The 17383-nt window shown below is 53.1% G+C and overlaps 7 protein-coding genes across 7 annotated transcripts; 2 read left to right on the top strand and 5 right to left on the bottom strand.

Moving 5' to 3' along the window:
- Window positions 1-336: 336 nt before the first annotated feature.
- On the bottom strand, window positions 337-4749 carry PtA15_16A292 (uncharacterized protein; the record flags this gene model as incomplete). Its single annotated transcript, XM_053163968.1, has 4 exons — window positions 337-372; window positions 3358-3618; window positions 4249-4413; window positions 4522-4749. 4 exons carry the CDS (start codon window positions 4747-4749, stop codon window positions 337-339), a joined length of 690 nt encoding a protein of 229 aa, XP_053027940.1.
- Window positions 4750-4966: 217 nt separating this feature from the next.
- On the bottom strand, window positions 4967-5317 carry PtA15_16A291 (uncharacterized protein; the record flags this gene model as incomplete). The annotated part of the gene is made up of 2 exons (XM_053163967.1): window positions 4967-5120; window positions 5178-5317. 2 exons carry the CDS (start codon window positions 5315-5317, stop codon window positions 4967-4969), a joined length of 294 nt encoding a protein of 97 aa, XP_053027939.1.
- A 201-nt stretch (window positions 5318-5518) lies between these two features.
- PtA15_16A290 (uncharacterized protein) lies at window positions 5519-6345 on the top strand (the record flags this gene model as incomplete). The annotated part of the gene is made up of 3 exons (XM_053163966.1): window positions 5519-5624; window positions 5681-6104; window positions 6177-6345. The coding sequence occupies 3 exons, from the start codon at window positions 5519-5521 to the stop codon at window positions 6343-6345; spliced, it is 699 nt and encodes a 232-aa protein (XP_053027938.1).
- A 1490-nt stretch (window positions 6346-7835) lies between these two features.
- PtA15_16A289 (uncharacterized protein) lies at window positions 7836-8667 on the bottom strand (the record flags this gene model as incomplete). Its single annotated transcript, XM_053163964.1, has 2 exons — window positions 7836-8156; window positions 8251-8667. The coding sequence occupies 2 exons, from the start codon at window positions 8665-8667 to the stop codon at window positions 7836-7838; spliced, it is 738 nt and encodes a 245-aa protein (XP_053027937.1).
- Window positions 8668-10291: 1624 nt separating this feature from the next.
- PtA15_16A288 (uncharacterized protein) lies at window positions 10292-11918 on the bottom strand (the record flags this gene model as incomplete). The annotated part of the gene is made up of 7 exons (XM_053163963.1): window positions 10292-10436; window positions 10516-10684; window positions 10749-11122; window positions 11227-11393; window positions 11457-11539; window positions 11633-11789; window positions 11850-11918. 7 exons carry the CDS (start codon window positions 11916-11918, stop codon window positions 10292-10294), a joined length of 1164 nt encoding a protein of 387 aa, XP_053027936.1.
- A 1853-nt stretch (window positions 11919-13771) lies between these two features.
- PtA15_16A287 (uncharacterized protein) lies at window positions 13772-16323 on the bottom strand (the record flags this gene model as incomplete). The annotated part of the gene is made up of 15 exons (XM_053163962.1): window positions 13772-13897; window positions 14008-14054; window positions 14127-14200; window positions 14306-14328; window positions 14435-14474; window positions 14535-14600; window positions 14695-14801; window positions 14917-14963; window positions 15041-15105; window positions 15192-15214; window positions 15319-15358; window positions 15436-15501; window positions 15693-15836; window positions 16133-16153; window positions 16247-16323. The coding sequence occupies 15 exons, from the start codon at window positions 16321-16323 to the stop codon at window positions 13772-13774; spliced, it is 966 nt and encodes a 321-aa protein (XP_053027935.1).
- Window positions 16324-16490: 167 nt separating this feature from the next.
- On the top strand, window positions 16491-17263 carry PtA15_16A286 (uncharacterized protein; the record flags this gene model as incomplete). Its single annotated transcript, XM_053163961.1, has 2 exons — window positions 16491-16907; window positions 17006-17263. The coding sequence occupies 2 exons, from the start codon at window positions 16491-16493 to the stop codon at window positions 17261-17263; spliced, it is 675 nt and encodes a 224-aa protein (XP_053027934.1).
- Window positions 17264-17383: the final 120 nt, after the last annotated feature.

The raw sequence follows: 17383 nt of genomic DNA, 5'->3' as shown, positions 1-17383 counted from the left end.
TTACCTGCGGTTGCTTGAAAGATAAGCTGTACGCGCGATCAATCAATTCATCAATTGTTTGCTTGTTTGATTGTTCAGTAGTTTGTTTGTTTGATTGGTTGAATTGTTTGCTTGATTGTTGCTCTGCAGCGAGAGAGATGAGCTACCAGTCAAGAAGGTTGATTGATTGGAGCAAGGCAGGGTGGTGATTGGGACAGCAGGTTGTTTCAGAAGTGCAGGTGAGGTTTTGGAATTGTGAATGCTGACACATGAAAAGACCAGTCAGGATTTCTGAGTTCCAGCGAACTCGAGTTCCTGCAAATCGCGTTTTCAGCTGCAACGTGGAGGGGGCTTGAGTTAAGCCATCTGAGCATCCTGAGTTCGAGGCACCCACTGTGAAATTTGGCTTGCTTCAGCAGGAAAGCAAATAAATTCAGGATCAATGTACCAACTTGCACATTTCAATTGCAGGACCAACATTGGGCACTGCCACTTAGGCTTCCACGGTGTGGAAATCAACCTGACAATTACCATCAAAAGGATGATGCATACAACGTTCTGCAATTTGGAAGACAAAATGAGGGAAATGCTGTTGCCAGGATACTAGATGAGAACAAATCAAAAACTTCAAGTTTCACATCTGCAAAAGGTGAAAAAGGTCTCTATGAGATGGAAAGCTGGACAGATGCACAGATTTTCAAGTTGAAGCGGGCAGTGGCTGTTGCATTTCAAAGAGAATAATGAGCTGTGTGATACCGTGAATACTCATGAGCCAAGATGTCCAGCAACAAAGTGTTTGCCTATTTCCATCAAACATATCAAATTTATGCAATTTTCATTAAAAACTTGAATTGTTGCAAATCCGTAAGGGAGATGACAGGAATTCCATGGTACTCAACACAGTACCAGCCTGCAAAGTGGGGTGCTTGGTGAGTGAGCAACTATGTACATATATGGGAGTAGACAAGATCAGTGGGTCTATGATTTGAAGTATGCCAGTTTCTGAAGCATGCGCCTGAAAATTGGCATTGGGTGAAGAGGATTTTGCTGTGATTTTGATCAGTATTGAAGCAGAAGACATGTTCCACATAGGTCAACTGTTGATCAAATACAATCCTTCAACCTGACAAGAAGCCCCACAGTCATGAGGAAAATGGGACATCAACAAAATCACACAGCTTTTGGATGAGTTGAGATGCTTTTGAAATAACCGTCCAGGCGCGAATAAAAATGAAAATCCAAATCACTACTTTGGGTTTGCATGAGAATAACATGATCTTTCACATACAACTGAAATGAAGCACCAAAATGCAAACAATCAACCTGAAATTGAGGCAGGGTGCTAGTGAAACAGAGGAATTTAAGTATCATTTTCCTGATGGGAAAGCTGGTGATACTCTTTTGGTGTGTGGCTTTTGCGGTGTTGGTGCAGTGGACATTTATCAAATTTGAGATGAGCTGAAAGTGGTGTGGCAAGAAACAATCCCATTCCTATACATGCTATGGATTTATGAGTCTGTAGATGGAATAGGTGCCCCCCTGGAAGTCTTTTGCGGAGGAAGGATCAGATGCTATCCTGGAATCAAATACAAATCCATGGCTTCAGCTCTTGGTCCTGATTTTCCAGTCTGTTTGGAGATGATTCCTTCAATCCAACTGCGGATTGGATATTGCTGAGGAGGGTTTGAATCACAAGAGGAAGATGTGAGGAGCTGGCACAATCAGCTTTGGATGCATGGAAGTCAGGCCACCGTCAGTGTGGTTTCTTTGACCAAATAAACTTAACACAAAAAGACAAAGCAGCTATGTTTTCATAGGCTTCTGACTGAACCATTCTGTGACAACACCATAGATTTTCTGGGGGGGATCTGCCCTGGAACATGCCAGCATTAAATGACCAGACACTTGTTTCTGACAAGGAGGGATGCACTGGTGTGTAAAATTGAAATTTGGTGTGGAACACTGGTGTTAGACATTGGGTGACAATATGTTGAAGGAGGGATATCCATTAACGAAATTCATTTCAGACAGCTGGGATATATGTCTTAAATCCCCCAAAACCTAGATCCATAGATCTACGTTATGGGCTGTTTTGACTCCAACAACAAAAAAATAACAGCACACGTTGAAATATGCCCAAAGGCCCTATGGATCTCCAGCTGTGCAGCAGGCGCAAAAGAGGAGGCTTGTGCAGCCTGTCCTGCGAGGATTGTTGTCCTGAAACACGTGATTTTTGAGGCGCGATTGCACGAGAAGCGTGCGCGTCTGTGGAGAGAGGGTGCATGAGGCAGCAGAGGCAAGCTGTGTGCCGCAGCCGCAGGGAGCTCTCACGTGACACCTGGCCTCCCGCCGCCAGCATCCAACGCCCCCCAACCCACAACAACACCAGCCTAACTAAGCCTCCCAAACAGAGGGGGGGGGGGACCCCAGGTCCTGCAGGGACTCTCCGCAGGAGAGGCTTATGACTTATGCCATACTTTTTGCCGGAGAGTTTGGGGCTTTTGTGGCTTTTGATGCCCTTTTTTCCTTTTGACCTCCACACAGCAAAAGCTGACAAGCCTCTGCTGGAGCCCTGAAGAGTCGATATAGCTGACCATCTTGGCTTCACATCCATGTCCTCATAAGGAGGCTTGGATGGATGAGCTGGATTGGCCGAGGCATATTGACCAGAGCTCGGAGAGCCTGGATCCTGTGGAATTGAATTGAATGAGCATACTGTTTTCCGAGGCCAGTCCAATCCACACATGTCAAACAGCCCAGAATACCCCAAAAACCATAAGTTTGGAGGGGCATGGGAGGAGAACGCTGGAACTTCCAGAGACGTGTGTAGCGGCCAAAGAGAGGGAAGAGTGAGGCGAGTTTCGTGATCCAAAGGGCACGCCTGGGGCCCTTTGGGAACAGGGTCCAAATTTGAATGGCACAAAACACCCACCAAAAGGCCTCAAACCGTCAGGCCAAAAAGTGGACATTAGTCCCAAGTCCCTCCTTCGGAGGTCGCGCTTCGCGCCAGCCCAGGCTGTACCAGGGCCCTCCGAAGTGGGGGACTTGTGTTAAGCTAGACGCCAACACCAAGCCCAGCGGGGCGTGCGCCAGACACACGCCCCGGACACGACCATATATAAGTACTGTATATTACGTACCGGAAGACGCACAAAAGGCAGAGATAGAGGGGAGAGAGGGAGAAGAGAGAGGGATTCAAGAAGAAGAGGAAGCAGGAAGTGGGCCGGAAGCGGCGCCGTCCGGTACGCCGGCGACGCCGCCAGTCGCAGGAGCAATCGCAGTAACAGTCGCAGTACCAGTAGCAGTCGCAGGAGTCGCAGACGGCCGGCCGAGCGCGGCGGCGGGCGGGGCCCGGCCGGACCCCAGCGGGCCATCCACGGCGGTCGGATTTGCCGCGAAGTCGGTCCACTGCGGCTTGACGGGCAACGGGTGATGGTTGGTTAGCGGCTGGTGGCAGAAGCGAGCGGGCAGGTGTTGGCCGGGCCGGGGGCCGGGGGACGCCGGCGGGCCCGGGGAGGCCAGAGTGAGGTGTGCGACGGCGGCGGCGATGGGAGCCGTAGTAGTCGAGGAAGAAGAAGACGACGAGGCAGGGTCGGCGGAGGGGTCTCGGAGGGCGTCGTCGTCGGAGGATGAGGGGGGCTGGGAGTCTGCGGGCGGGAATCTAGTGGGGAGCTGGTGTTGGTGCTGGTGCAGCTGTTGGTGGGGATGGTGCTGGAGCTGGTGGTGGGGCTGTTGGTGAGGGTGTTGGTGAGGGTGTTGGTGATGGTGGTGGTGGTGGTGGTGGGGCGGCGGGGGAGCGTTATTCGCGGGCCAAGTGAACGCGGGGGCGAGGTCGGGCTGAGGAGGCGGGGGCGGTTTAGGGAGGAAAGGGATATGGAGGGGCGCCCTCGGCGGGAGGCCGAAGCCGGCGGCCTGTTGCTGCTGGTAGAGATAGTTGGGGCCGAAGGGGGGGTCGGCGGGGCGGGGGAAGGCGGGGGCGGGGTCGGGTCTTCCGGCGGCGTCGTTGAAGAACGGCGGTCTGTTGGGGGGCGAGGGGCGGTGGAGGAGGGGGAGGTGGTGGAGGGGCGCGAGGGGGACGGTGCCGATCATCGTAGGCGCGGAGGACGACGAGTCGGGGAAGGGAGGGGCGCCGAAGAGGGAGGGTGCGCGATGGGTTGCGGGCGGACAGGGGCCGGCGGGCGGGGGGAAGGCGCCCAGGCGGGGGTCGCGGGGCTGGAAGCCGTGCGGGTGGTGGGGGAAGGCCGGGTAGGCGGCGGCGGGGCCGTAGACGCTGCTCGGGTCGGACGGGTAGGGCAGGGTGATCGAGTGGTCGTCGACCTCGATCACCGTCACTTCCTCGTATCCGTGCGCCTTGGCTCTGGGGTCGAAGCTGGTCGCGCTGGGCCGGAGCTTGGCGGCGAGCAGCTTGCTGTCGGCCGTCTTGTTTTTCTTGAGCTGTTGTGGGTGGTGGGGGTGGGGTTGAGTGGGGGCGGGGGGTGATGCGGATGATGATTTTTTGGAGAGGCTGGTGGGGCTCCGGCGGGGGTCGTCGGGAGGGGGCGCTTGTCCGGAGGAGGAGGTGGTGGACCCGGCGGTGCTTTCGCCCGTCGTGCTGGTCTCGGCGGAGGAAGCGGTGGCGGCGAAGATGCGGTTGCGGGCCTCGAGGTAGGCGGCCTGGCGCTCCTCGTAGCTCATCTCGTTGCGCTTGGATTCCGAGAGGCTGCAGTCGGTGGAGGAGGCGGAGGAGGCCGTCGAGGGCATCTTGGGCTGCCGGGCGAGTGCGCGGGACATGATCTTGAAGGTCTTCGGGGGTCCTTGCGGGGCCGGGTTGGGTGGGGAGGGGGAGGAGGTGGTGGGGGATGAGACGGCGAGTGGCTGGTCGGCGGTGGTGGTGGCTGGTGGGGTGGTTGGGTTCTGTCTGGCGATCAGGGTTTCCAGACGAAGGGTGGGCCTGAGTGGGGTGTGTCAGCAGCCTGGGCGGTGTTGGGAGAGGGGCTGTTTTGGATTCTTACCAGGCTGAGTGCGGTGTTCGTTCGATGTACATCTGGCCTGATTCGAGGGTGCGTTTGATTGCGAATGCGTCTCCGAGGCGGTGGACGAGCATGCGCTGGTAGGAGTTGAGTGAGTTTGAGAGGGATGAGCTGAGTGGCTGTCGCTGGAGACTGTTGTTTTTAGTTAGTTTTCTGTTTGTTTCTGTTTGTTTTTCTGTTTCTACTGACTTTGTTCCGATGAATCTGCCCATCTCGCTCTCTGCGGCCAGGAGGATCTGTCTGTCTCTGGTCGTTCCGTTGTTGATGGCTTCGATGAGTGTCTGGTCGAGTGGGCTGGGCTCGGCGGGGGGTAGGTTTTCAGTGGCCATGGTCATGGTCATGAGGGAGTGGGAGTGGGTTTTTTTTTTTTTTTTTTTCGGTTTTTGTTGGGAAGAAAGTGTCTGAGTCAGCCCCGATGGCTTAAGTACCCCACCGGACACTGCGGCTTACATAAGCACCACTCATCAAACTATAAAAAAACAAAAACAACAAAAACAACAAACCAACAACCAACAATGCTCAAGCGGACAATGACAAGCACCTGTCTGCTCACCGGCCTGCCCGCCAGTCTGCTGCCGACCGACCTCCGGGCATTCGTCGCCAAGCGAATCTCCCACCCCGCCGGGCTCCTCAGAGGTAAGCACTCACCACACATCAAACCACCACAAGAGGCTGACGAAGTGTCCATGCAGTCGTCCAGGTTCCGGAGCAGACGTGGGCCGTGCAGACGAACATCCTGATGTTCTCGAGCCGGGAGCCGATCGACGAGCTGCGCCGCTCGCTAGCCGCCGGGCACGGGACGCATGGCCCGGGAGTGGCGGTGGTCGAGCTCGCAAAGGCGGCTCTCGGGCGGGCGTACCTGGCCGCCGTCGAGCGCCAGGCCAGCCTGCGCACCCGCATCCTCGCCCAGCACGGCCTTGCCCCGCCGCCAGCACCCGAGCCGTACATGCCCGGGAAGGCCGTCCTGCTCGCCGGCCTGCCCGCCGCCTCCTGCCCCCTCCAGATCGAAAACACCCTCCGCAACACCGGCTTGCCCCTCCTCCCCGCCCGCGCTATGCCGCCCCTCGACCGCCTCTCCCGCGCCCTCTACTGGCCCCTCCTCGACCCCCCGCCCCCGTGAGATTGCCTCCCCCCCTCCCTTCGCAAAAAAAAAAAAACAACCGACTGATAAACCGATGGATATTCCAGATGTAGAGCAGCCATGGACAGCAACAAGACCACGCGCGCCCAGGTCCTCTACGCCCCCTCCGCCGCCACCGCCAACCATCTCGTCGCCGAGCTCAACCACCTCGTGCCCTCCTGGCTCGGCTCCCGAGCGGCCGCCGGCTGGAAGCTGAAGGCCAAAGTCCTCTACTGAACTACCACCCGTGTACACCACTATGTATCCTTCATTATTCTTCCGTGGGGCGTGGCCGCAAGCAGGCCTGGGGTACCCTGGATGGGTGCGTTGGGCACCCGGACCCGGCAATCCTGCCGGAGCACCAAAGCCTGACACCCGTGCTGCCCCCTCCCACAGCCAGTGCTGTCTGCCTGCGCACATCCACCGCCCCCGGCCGCAAAACAAAACGCTTCCCGACACTTGTTGCCCGGGGGGCTCTATGCGAGCGTGGTACCTGCCACAGCGGAGACTGTTTTCATAACCAAAAACAAGCACCGAGGAAAGCGTGCCGACGCCGAGCGGCCCCGGCTGGTGGCTCGGCATCATCCCCGGACAGGTCCGTGGGGATGCACACGACACCATAGGAGTCCGATCGCATAAGCATGAGGGTTTCGACTTGCAGGCCTCTGGGGTCAGACACTCGATCCAGCATGGGAGAATGTGCACACGGTGGCCGATTGGGCGAAAGCATGCCGAACTTACCGCCTCCCCCCTGTGTTGCCTGCGCGCTCCAATCACCCCCTTATGCGGAGCCACGATGCGAGTTGTTCGGCGGGCCGGCGGGAACGCCGCAGGCCTGCCATTCCTGGCCCGTCCGTGCGTTATCTCCCATGGAATGGCGCGGGTTGGAGGCCTGGTGTCCGCGATCCAAGACCTGCGAAGGTGGGGCGGATCAGGAGCATCCTGCTGCGCCCCACAGACCCGCAAACAGCTGGGGTTGATACGAGCAGGGGTTGGACTTGGCTGTTGCATGTTGCAGCTTGTGTGCACGATGGGCGGCTGGTTTTGCTACGAGCCCGAAAACACCGCCCTTGTTCACCAGCTGTGAACACGACTGGATGCAAAAAATAATCAAAGTGGCATTCTTGCTGGGCCAATGTGGGGACGAAGGCTCGCTTCGCGGGTTCAGTCTACCCCCGGGGGCCCGAAGTCTCGAGAGACTCTTTGCTAAGTTTGGTGGCATACTATGCGGGTTCAGATAGGTTCAGATATGCAGTTGAAGGAAGATTCGGCCGAAGACGGGCACAGGCCCAGATGCTATAGACGGCGACTTCGCAGCGCCGATGGCGGGCGGACTCGGGAGCAGGCGCTCTAATGTGGTCTATTGATTGGTTTGTTGCGATCGAGAAGGGAATTAAGCGCTCGCGAAGCACGCCGAGCAGGGAGAAGAGAACGGCCAAAATCGGGTGGGAGGATGGGAAAACACAAGCGGTCCGAAGCGAGGAGCGCAGATCGTGTGGATGGTGGGTTTGTGAGGAAAATCGGGAGGGGCGGAGAGGAGAGGAGTCGCACACACCGAGCAGAAAGAAACGGCCAAAATGGGGTGGGGAGACAGCAGGTCCACAGCGAGGAGCGCAGAGAGAATAATGTAGATGGTGTGTGTGAGGAAAAACACGAGGGGCGGAGAGAAAAAGGGTAGAAAAGTGTTGGTCTTGTGTCTATGTGTGGATCCCGCTTGTTCAGCGAGATCAGTAGCTGCCGTAGCCTCCACCACCCCCGCCGAATCCACCTCCACCACCGTAGCCTCCACCTCCTCCACCGTAGCCTCCACCTCCTCCACCGTAGCCTCCACCTCCTCCACCGTAGCCTCCACCGCCAACAAACCCTCCACCTCCTCCACCTCCGCCCCCATAGTAGCCTCCACCTCCTCCACTGTAGCCTCCACCTCCTCCACCACCTCCACCATAGTAGCCTCCACCACCTCCATTGTAGCCTCCGCCTCCCACAAAGCCGCCCCCAATGCCGCCTCCAATGCCGCCTCCAATGCCTCCGCCAATGCCTCCGCCGAGCTAAACACAGAAATGGACACACAGGGAGAGAGGGGTCAGCGCCTGAAGAAATCAGAAGCGCCTGAAGAAATCAGAAGGAGGAGAGAGCACGCACCCCGACGCCCACTCCGAGGCCCCCGCCGTATCCAGCGCCCAAGCCGGCTCCAAGGCCGGACGATGCAGCGGCGAAGCCGTTTCCGAAGCCGGTGGCGGCGTTCTCTGCGGCGCCATTGACGGCGGCGGCGGCGCCGGCGCCGGCGCCGTATTCGCGGCTAGCGGCGCCGGAGGACTGGGAGGAGGTCCCGGAGGACTGCTCGAAGGAGGACGAGCTGGACTGGCCCTCGCTGGCGTCCCGGCCGCCGCTGTAGCCCCCGTTGAACCCGCTCGCCCCGCCCCCGCTCGCGCCGTACTGGCTGCCCCCGTACCCGCCCCCGCCCATCCGCGTCGTCCCCACGTATTGCGGCGCCGGCAGCCCGCTCACACTCAGCGCCGCACACACGCCCACTAGCAGCGTCATTCGTCCGCAAACCATCGTCGCGAGCCGCTGATGCTTGGGCGTTCGTCGGCCTCGGAAATTAGTGAATAGATTAGATAAATAGGATAGATAAATAGGCGGGGCAGGCGCGAGGGAGGTGGCTGTGTCGGATGGGAGAGATGAGGCCGGCTCAAGAGGTGAAGATGGATGGGGATTAAGTGGGGAAGATGGATGGCGATGATTAAGTGGTGAAGATGGTGGAGGAAGCAGAGACGACGACGGGGCGGGGGCTCTTATACCCAGCCTGGCCAGCGGACACGCGACTCAGACGGTTCTGAGCGAGAGAAAGGCCATCGTCAGAGGAGGAAGGCGAGGCAGAGGAGCCAGGCTACGCGTGCCGCGGCCTGGGCCTGCTCGACGCCACAGCCCGGCCCATCGACTGCGCTCGGCTTCCTACGGCAGAGCGTTGGTCTCTGCCTGCTTCGTGCCGCCGTGGCCTCCACATCACCCAGACTCGTTTCTCAACCTAGCATCCACCCTCGACATCACACACTCGTCATCTTTTCGGCTTCCCCTTCAAAGGAAAAAAAAAAAAAAAAAAAAACAGGGCCAGACGGTAGACCACTCACCCCCGCCCTTCGTTTTTTTCTCAGGAAAGACATCCCGATGAAACTGGTCCTGAATGAGCAAGAGACAACACGCGTGCCAGCCATGGCGAGCTTAACAGATACACGATGCTCGCGCACACGATGCTCGCGCGGGCGACGCCGGCGGGGGAGAGAAAGCTTGCATCCATGCTGGTCAAGGACAACGAGTGCTCGGCCTGGCGAGAGGCAGTCTGTGTGTCCTTGCGATGTCGCGGCGGGACTACATACAGACGGCACATGAAATGCATCCGTGTCCTGAAGAGAAGTCCCCCAACATATCGCTGTCTGAGGAGGAAGAACATGACGCGGGGCCAGATACAGCGTACTCTTGCTGAGAAAAGTCAGGGTGTTCAAAATTGATAATGAATAGATTTATCAAAGTTTTGAGATGTGTTTGAAATGAAGAGAACCCTCAACTGTCACCCCGTCAGAACTTTGGACATGTAGATCTTATGATTTTATGTAGAAAGTGGTCTGAAAATCGATTTTGCACACCATAAGTGAAGCCTCCTTCACGGCTCATACACCATTGGATCTAGTTTTTCAGCGAATTACACATTTGTTCAAAGCCTTATCACGGTCAAAAGGGAAGTGGCGAGATTGGTCTGGAGTGGCACCTTGAGGGCACACAATATTGTCCGGGAGATACGTACAACAAGAGGTCAAAACCTGCGCTGCACATCCATTTCTCTTCAAAGGGGTACAAACCAACACGAAGAAAAGCGGACAATTGATCGGCTTTCAGAAAAGGAAAGCCAGGGAAACCGCAATGAGTACTTGCTACACTAGCTCTAGTATTATATAAAATCGTCAAAATATTGTGGGGGATTGGTTGTTTAGAAGAAACGAAAACGCGATTAATTCTATATGCCGTGACATGTATGACTTAAAATGGGGCCACATGAATTTGTCCTTGTATGTGTTTTGTTTCGGTGTTCTTGTTGGTAACGACTTTCCAAGCGAACTGAAAGACTGAATCTTTGTGAGAGGTGTTTTGCTTCAGTTTCCATGCGGAAAAGCGGGCCGAGTCGGATTCAAAACGAGCCGAAAGAGAGACTGAAGGAGCCCAAGGTCTTGTTATCATCCACCAGGTCTTCGATTAATTTCCGACGATAGACAACTGCGTTTTGCAAGTTTTTGAGGACGGTGAGCGTTGATTCGAAGTCGATACAAGCATCCCTATCGAGTGTTTAGCCGAGCAAATAATCAGCTTCCGAGGTTCGTGCAAGAGAAAATAGGTTCACATCTCGACATTTACGTGATAGATACTCCATGCTTCAAGGCTGCTGGGCCTTTTGATGGGAGGTCTTGGCGGCCCTCGTTGATGTTGGATTCGAGCATCACACCACCGATGAACGGGTTTCCTGCCTTCAACTGATCGCAGATGCTCTGCGCAACTTTGAGCTGGTTGCGGTGATTCTTTTCGGCTGACCAACGACCAGACATTGCTCATCAGACGAATTCCTGACCAGCAAGCATGGTGGGACTTACAATTTCCGTGAGAGCAGTCGATCATGATAGACGGATGTGCGAGGGGAAGCTGCTTTGAAATCGACTTGATGGCCTCGGTGACATGGCTTTCGGAGTAGTTGGGGCCCCTGGTTCCGCCCCGGAGGATGACATGGACGGTTTGGTTGCCTTTGGTCCGGATAATACTCGCCAATCCTTCGTGGTTCATGCCCACAAACGAATGCGGCGAGGAGGCGGACTTCATAGCGTCAATAGCCACACCGATCGACCCGTCTGTTCCGTTTTTGAAGCCCACCGGATGCGGCCTTCCGGAGGCCATTTCACGATGCGGTTGAGATTCGGTGGTCCGCGCACCAATCGCTCCCCACGATATGAAATCGGACAAGTATTGTGGACTGGTTGCCGTAAAAGTAAAAAAAAGGTAGTTGCAGGAGACACAATCCAAAGCTGCGTCAATAGTTGCGCCCCAGATGTGAGATGCAGAGCTAGTCTGGTTTACCTGAAAGTATCCAAGAGCTCGACAGCAAGTGGCAAGCCCAGCTCGGTCAAGTCTCTGAGCAACTTCCTCGCGGTAAATAAGCCTTTCTTGATCTGGAAGGTGCCGTTGAGATCTGGATCGTTGACCAATCCTTTCCACCCAACGGAAGTCCTAGGCTTTTCAAAATACTAAAGATCCCGCAAGAGGCTCAGCATTATCCTTGAAAACCAGGAACACTGGGCTTGGCTTACTGAACGCATCAAGATGACAAGGTCGGGGAACAAGCTCAGGCTGGCCTTCAATTTTCTGGCATATTCCAAAGCTTGCTCGGGGTCTGCGCAAAAGAGGCGGTGTGCCGTGAAAGTAACATCGACTGAGTGTTTTTCCCCCTGAGGCGTTATTATGGAATGGGAGTTTTTTTGCTGACCATGGATTGAGCAAGGGCCAACAACAACGATCAAGCGGTCGTCCTTCCCTGAAATGATTTTTGCACAAGCATCACGGGCCGCCTGAACAGTCTTTTCAGCCTTCAAGCTGAGTGGGATCTCCTGGGACATAGCTACAGGCGACGGTAGTTTTTCGGACTTGGTGAAACACGGTTATGTCAGTTCATATTTTGCCCCTCGGGATCAAATTTTACTCACACTGTCGGAGTTTTTACCGTCAGCACGTTTGTCAATGCCTTTGAGAGGGCTGGAAATTGACCACGGCATTGCTCCGCTCATAATGACGGCTGTGAGGTCTTGGAGGTTCTGAGGGCTAGAAATTTGTACGATGTGTGGGAATGAAATTTGCTAGGATGGTCGAATCTGGTGTGTAGGAAGCACGATGGCAGTATTAAGGATGATGAGAAAGGGTAGGATTGCAGGCGTCGCGACGTTCTTTTATACCTTACCAATGCCGAAAAAAGCCTTGCCTTCAGGGCGGCTTGCCTTGAGAGGGCGGAGTTCCCGACGAGAAGTGAAGCCGGAAAACACAGCATGGCGGGCTTACTAAAGGCTGGTAGACATCTGCTCCCTGCAAGTGAAACTCTGTGCTCGGGTATCGACATTCATCAAAGTCTGTGAGCGGAGGGGGGTGCCGAGAGCAGCACACGGCTTCAGGCTGTCCTGCAGCCCGGCTTGTCTTGAGGCAGCTCCGGTCGATCAACGTGGATCAGCATTCTCCGGGTGGAGTAATGCCGGGACGCAGATATCCAGTCTTTTCTCGGATAGCACAACGGCTGGCTTTAGATTGCCCAGCGCTGGCTGGCACCGAGTGCGGTGTACCCAGCGGAGAAAGTTTCGCGACCAGAGACGGATAGCACTGGCTCGTTCTCCGAACAAGCCGTCCCTGTAGAGACTGGCTCACACTCAGGACCCGGAGTCCGCCGCGGCGTAATCTCCGCCAAGGACTTTCATCTTGAACTAGAGCCGGTCGTAATAGTTTCCGAGCACTCGATCTCCGACTCCGGCATCAACACCTGATGCGACTGAGCTGTGGATCGGATGCGCTCGACGGGCGAATAACACTCGCCATGAGTCAGGAAACGTGCGCAATAGCCAGGTCGATCCGGCCTTGTAGTGTTGTTTGTCTGATCGGGGGGCGGAGTCGCATTTTGCGATGGAATCAAGCCAAAATTATGTAGCCGGAGGGCCCGAGGGGCGACGATACACATGACTGTGGTCTTGGCATAGTTTCCCGGGCTGGTCCCCTCTCGCCTCGCACCCGTCGAGTCCTGTTGAACCTCAGAAAGAAAAACACTTCCAACTCTGTGCTGGAGGCTCGAGTGGGTCCCTTTGGACCGGTCGAGTCCTACTCCTAACTCGCAAGGTAAATGGGGGGATCAACGTTCATCACCTAAGTGAGAAGCAACACAGAACTGGCAGGGGTGTCATCGTCTTAAGAGATAAAAGAACTTTTGAGTTGATCAGTTAAATGTGGGCACAGAAGCACAAAATCTTATAGGTTTACACTGCAGTGGAAGAGCAAATTGTCAACAACACCGGATGCGAGACTCGACTGATTGAGGCTGTGAGATTAACGGGTTAACAAGGTCGGCGCGGAGTGCCAACAGCATTTCTCAATGTCCAGAAGATGTTCTAGCTATGCATGTATTCAACTTCTTCTCAAAGGTTTGTTTGGCTCAGCCTCCTCCGCTGGGTCGGCAGTCGCCCAGTTGGCCCCAAGCTTTCAGAGCGATGATCACTGCATCACTAATCCCTCTGATCTTGCTCTCTGTTTTCAAGAGTAGTAGAGCCTCCCGGTCTTCAAATCAAACCCACGTGTCGCGAGCGGAGTTCCCGTGTCACAGCTGGCTCCGAATTATTGTCAAGCAAGATGTATTTCCAACTCTACCATTTTCATCTCCAGTAATCTTCACAAAAAAACCCCATCCGAATTAGACGATCTTGTTCCGGAAATCTTACCGTCAGAAGAGGATCATTCTGCTAGCTTGTAGACCTAAACGAAGGCGATTTCGATTTGCGTGGCAAAATGACGAGCTTGATTCCAGGTGACGTATCGAAATACAACAAAGATAGAAAATGCCGGCAAGTATGATGATATTCATTATCGACCTCTAAATTTAAAAGAAGATTAAGAAGCATTCGAGGAAGTAGCCCAGACTTTCGATCACGGACCACCTCCAAACCCAACGACCTTCATCATGACCAGTATCAGGCTTGTGAGGCCTATTGCGGATGTCGATGAGCTGTTTGGAGATGCAGTTCGGTTATATCGATCATCTCAATCATCAGCACATCAAAAGATACACATCCGGATAGAGAAATAAAAAAAAGGGAATGTTCAATAGTTCCTTACCTCGGTATCAAAAACCAGATCAGCATTAGGTGGAATTGGCGGACTGGCTATATAGGAAAAAATCATTATTATACTTAGAGTTACAAGAAAAAAGTGCGAGTAAAAAGGATAATACTAACCAGATGATTCACCACGAGCACCATACGCCATAGAAGAAGGAATGACCAGTCTCCTTCGTTCGCCAATGCACATACTAAAATTGTAAGATTAGGAGGGAACAAATAGCAAAACGAGGAAGCTCAAAGTCAGCTCCCCATGTGGATGTGTGTACAATTTATACGCGAACGCAATCACCCACTCTTTCAAGCCTTGATCCCATCCCTTGATGATAAAATTCATTGATGTTTGTTGCGCGTGAACAAGAAAGTTCAAGTCAGGAAGGGAAAAAAAGAACATCCGGCTGAGCTGAGAACGGTTTTCAACTTGCCTGGATAACCTGACCAGCTCCGAGTTTGAATTCGAAAGGACTATGTACAAAAAAAACATGAGCAAATCAGGCGTAACGGGGGCAGATGAGAATCACCTACTGGTCTGGGGTTTTGATGGCGTCGAATTGAATCCCATTAGATTTCAACGTTCCGACATATGTCATTCTAATGGCTCACCCGGAGCAAACCGACAAAACAGTCACTTGAATATTGTTCAGAAATAAGGGTTTGGAGAATGAGATTTTGTGGATAAACTGACGCCATTTGATCCCCATCCCTGGATTTCATCGGACAGGAGTCAGGCTGAAACGTCGTCTGAATCTCCAGTTTACTTGGCTTCGATTTTCGGTTCTGGATTTTGATTAACTGGGGCGGATACACACACAAGCTATGCAAAATCAGTGTTGTCTTCTGCGCTGCAAATTAAGAGAGGCTTGTGGAATTTTCCCAATGGTGAGGAGGGTTGGTTGAAAGGACTTACTTCGACCCGGAATGTTAATGGTGCATCTGGAGGAATATCATTCCCGGCTGATCACGTCCAGGGCAATTAAAAGAAAGGTGAACACGCAGTCAAAACGAGATTAAAAAGTGTATAGATAACTGACCACCACCATGTCCATAAGCCAACTCGGATGGGATTTTCAACACCCTCTTTTCTCCTTCACACATACTTTTTGAACAAAACAACACGCCGCTAGACAATCAACACCCAGATAAGAGCCTGATAAATAATACTTGCCATAAAACTTCACATACCCCATCATTCCTTGATCCCAACCCTAGCAATAAAACCAAAGTGTTCAGTTTTTTTTTTTTTTTTTTTTTTTTTTTTTTGAAATATCTCGAGAGGAATTCAGATAAAGGCGTCTTTTTCAATACCCACTTTGATAACCTCTCCAACGCCGAGTTTGAAGACGAATGGACTGTATGAAACAATCAATCAGCAAGTTTTTTTCAACTGAGGAGAGGTGGGTTACAAAAGAAAGAGAAAAATGATGACCTATTGCGGTCCTCAGCAGCGTCGAATTGTTTTCCGGTATCCGTTAACGTTCCTACATACGTCACCCTACGTAGACAAAAAAAAAACAATTAGATTATGACGATCAAAGTAAGGAAAAGGTTCTTATCAGAAAATGATAAAAACATCCATATGAATGGCCTTGTTGTGAATAATGAGGAGGAAAGAGATGCAGCCCTGATTTGAGAACAAATGGAAGCTTGGACCGGACAGGTAAAAAAAAAAACTGAGTGATTCACGCTAATTGGTCGTCGACTTGAGAGGTAAGCAGACAAGAAGAAGGTTTGAAGAGCGTTTCGACCTGGACTTTGGGAGGAGGAGATCTCGCAAAGAGTGAGTCCGATCGACGAAGATAATCGTGTTGAGAATCCAAACTGATCGTCCTGTCGACCAGTGACAATAGCAGCCAGCATGAACAGCACAGGGAAATTCTCTTCGCTCTTGCCATTCCCTCCAAAAAATTGTGGTATTCTTGTTTTCGATTCCTTAATCTTTCTTTTCAACCGTTTTTCGAGGTTCAAAATTGTCGTAAATTCATCTATCGATTCTTTGACGGTTATTGAATTGCTCTTCAAGGTGCCAAGCTCTGTGTCCCTCTAGGCGTGTGTTCTATGCATGGATACACACGGGGCATCAGCTGTGATGTTGTTGCTTCAGCGATTTGTGAACGTGGACCTACTGGGGAATCAAAGAAACCGAGCTGCATATACAAAACGAAGAAGATAACAAGTGTCAGGATGTGCGTGTACATGCAAACCAATGCTTCTCTTTGGTCTCGGAAAGGGAAACTCACTGTGGGTCTTCTTTTATGTATCGGTCACTCTGCTCGCAACTGTCATAAAAGTTGATGTATCCACTCTGGGACATCATCCTGTTACGGGACTGTTCCGCTGCGAGTCTGTGACAGTTGGGTCGAGTGCGTGACCGAGTCACACTCTTCCCATCCAAAAACATTCGCCAACCTGACTTCCCACCGAAAAACCTATCTACCTATTTACACACTTGGAGGACGGTATCATTCAAGGCTCAATCTCAGGATGTTTTCGTTCCTCGGATTTCCGACCAAGACCAATGTCAGTCATCACAGTAATCTACCAACAGATGATGAAAGGAGGACGACCGGGGAAGACTGTTCTGAAGCCCCGCCTATGTTTCCAGCCCAGAACTCGATCCAAAGAGCTACCACTTCCACCTCCACTGCCACCAAACATTCTCCAGCAGGAACCAATAATCATCCGATCTTGAGAATCGACTCCCCCGAGGACGACGACGAGAATGACCCGCAGGAGGATGATGACGATCACTCAGATATTCATGAGCTCGACATCGATAATCTCGCTCTGCCCCATTCCACTCTCAAGAAACCTGTCAAACCGCGTAAGAAGGTTCAATTGATGCCCGGGTTCAGTCAGCTGGATTGGGCTAAACTCAAATCTAGTGGGGCTAACTTGAGAGTGAGTTCCTTACATTCAATATCCTCCCAATTCTCTTCTGAAAAAATGAGTAGAGATACACAGCCAGCTGAAAAAGGGGTTTGGTCTGATTTACTCAGGGAGAAGACGTGACGAGCATACGCAGGATAACGAGGAGCGAATTGGCCGAACACAGGTCGAAGGAAGATGCATGGTCTAGTTTCAACGGAAAAGTGTACAACATCACGCCCTATCTCAATTACCATCCGGGAGGCGTGCGAGAGTTGATGAGAGTTGCAGGAAAGGACGGGACTGAGCTGTTCATGAAAACGCACGCTTGGATCAGTGTGGATGGGATGTTGGACTCTTGTTTAGTCGGCTTTCTCGTCAATGATTAGCGATCCCTTCGTCTCTGTCTTCACACCAATATTCCACCCTCTCTGCCTCTCGCTTTAGTCCCTCCTTGATTACCCACCAATCCCCATGATTCGGACATTATATCTCCTTAGAAATTGCCC

Source organism: Puccinia triticina, chromosome 16A, assembly GCF_026914185.1.
Source record: "Puccinia triticina chromosome 16A, complete sequence".
Taxonomy (NCBI): domain Eukaryota; kingdom Fungi; phylum Basidiomycota; class Pucciniomycetes; order Pucciniales; family Pucciniaceae; genus Puccinia; species Puccinia triticina.
Note: the sequence above shows the minus strand (reverse complement) of the source record. Positions and strands in the feature narration are given on the sequence as shown.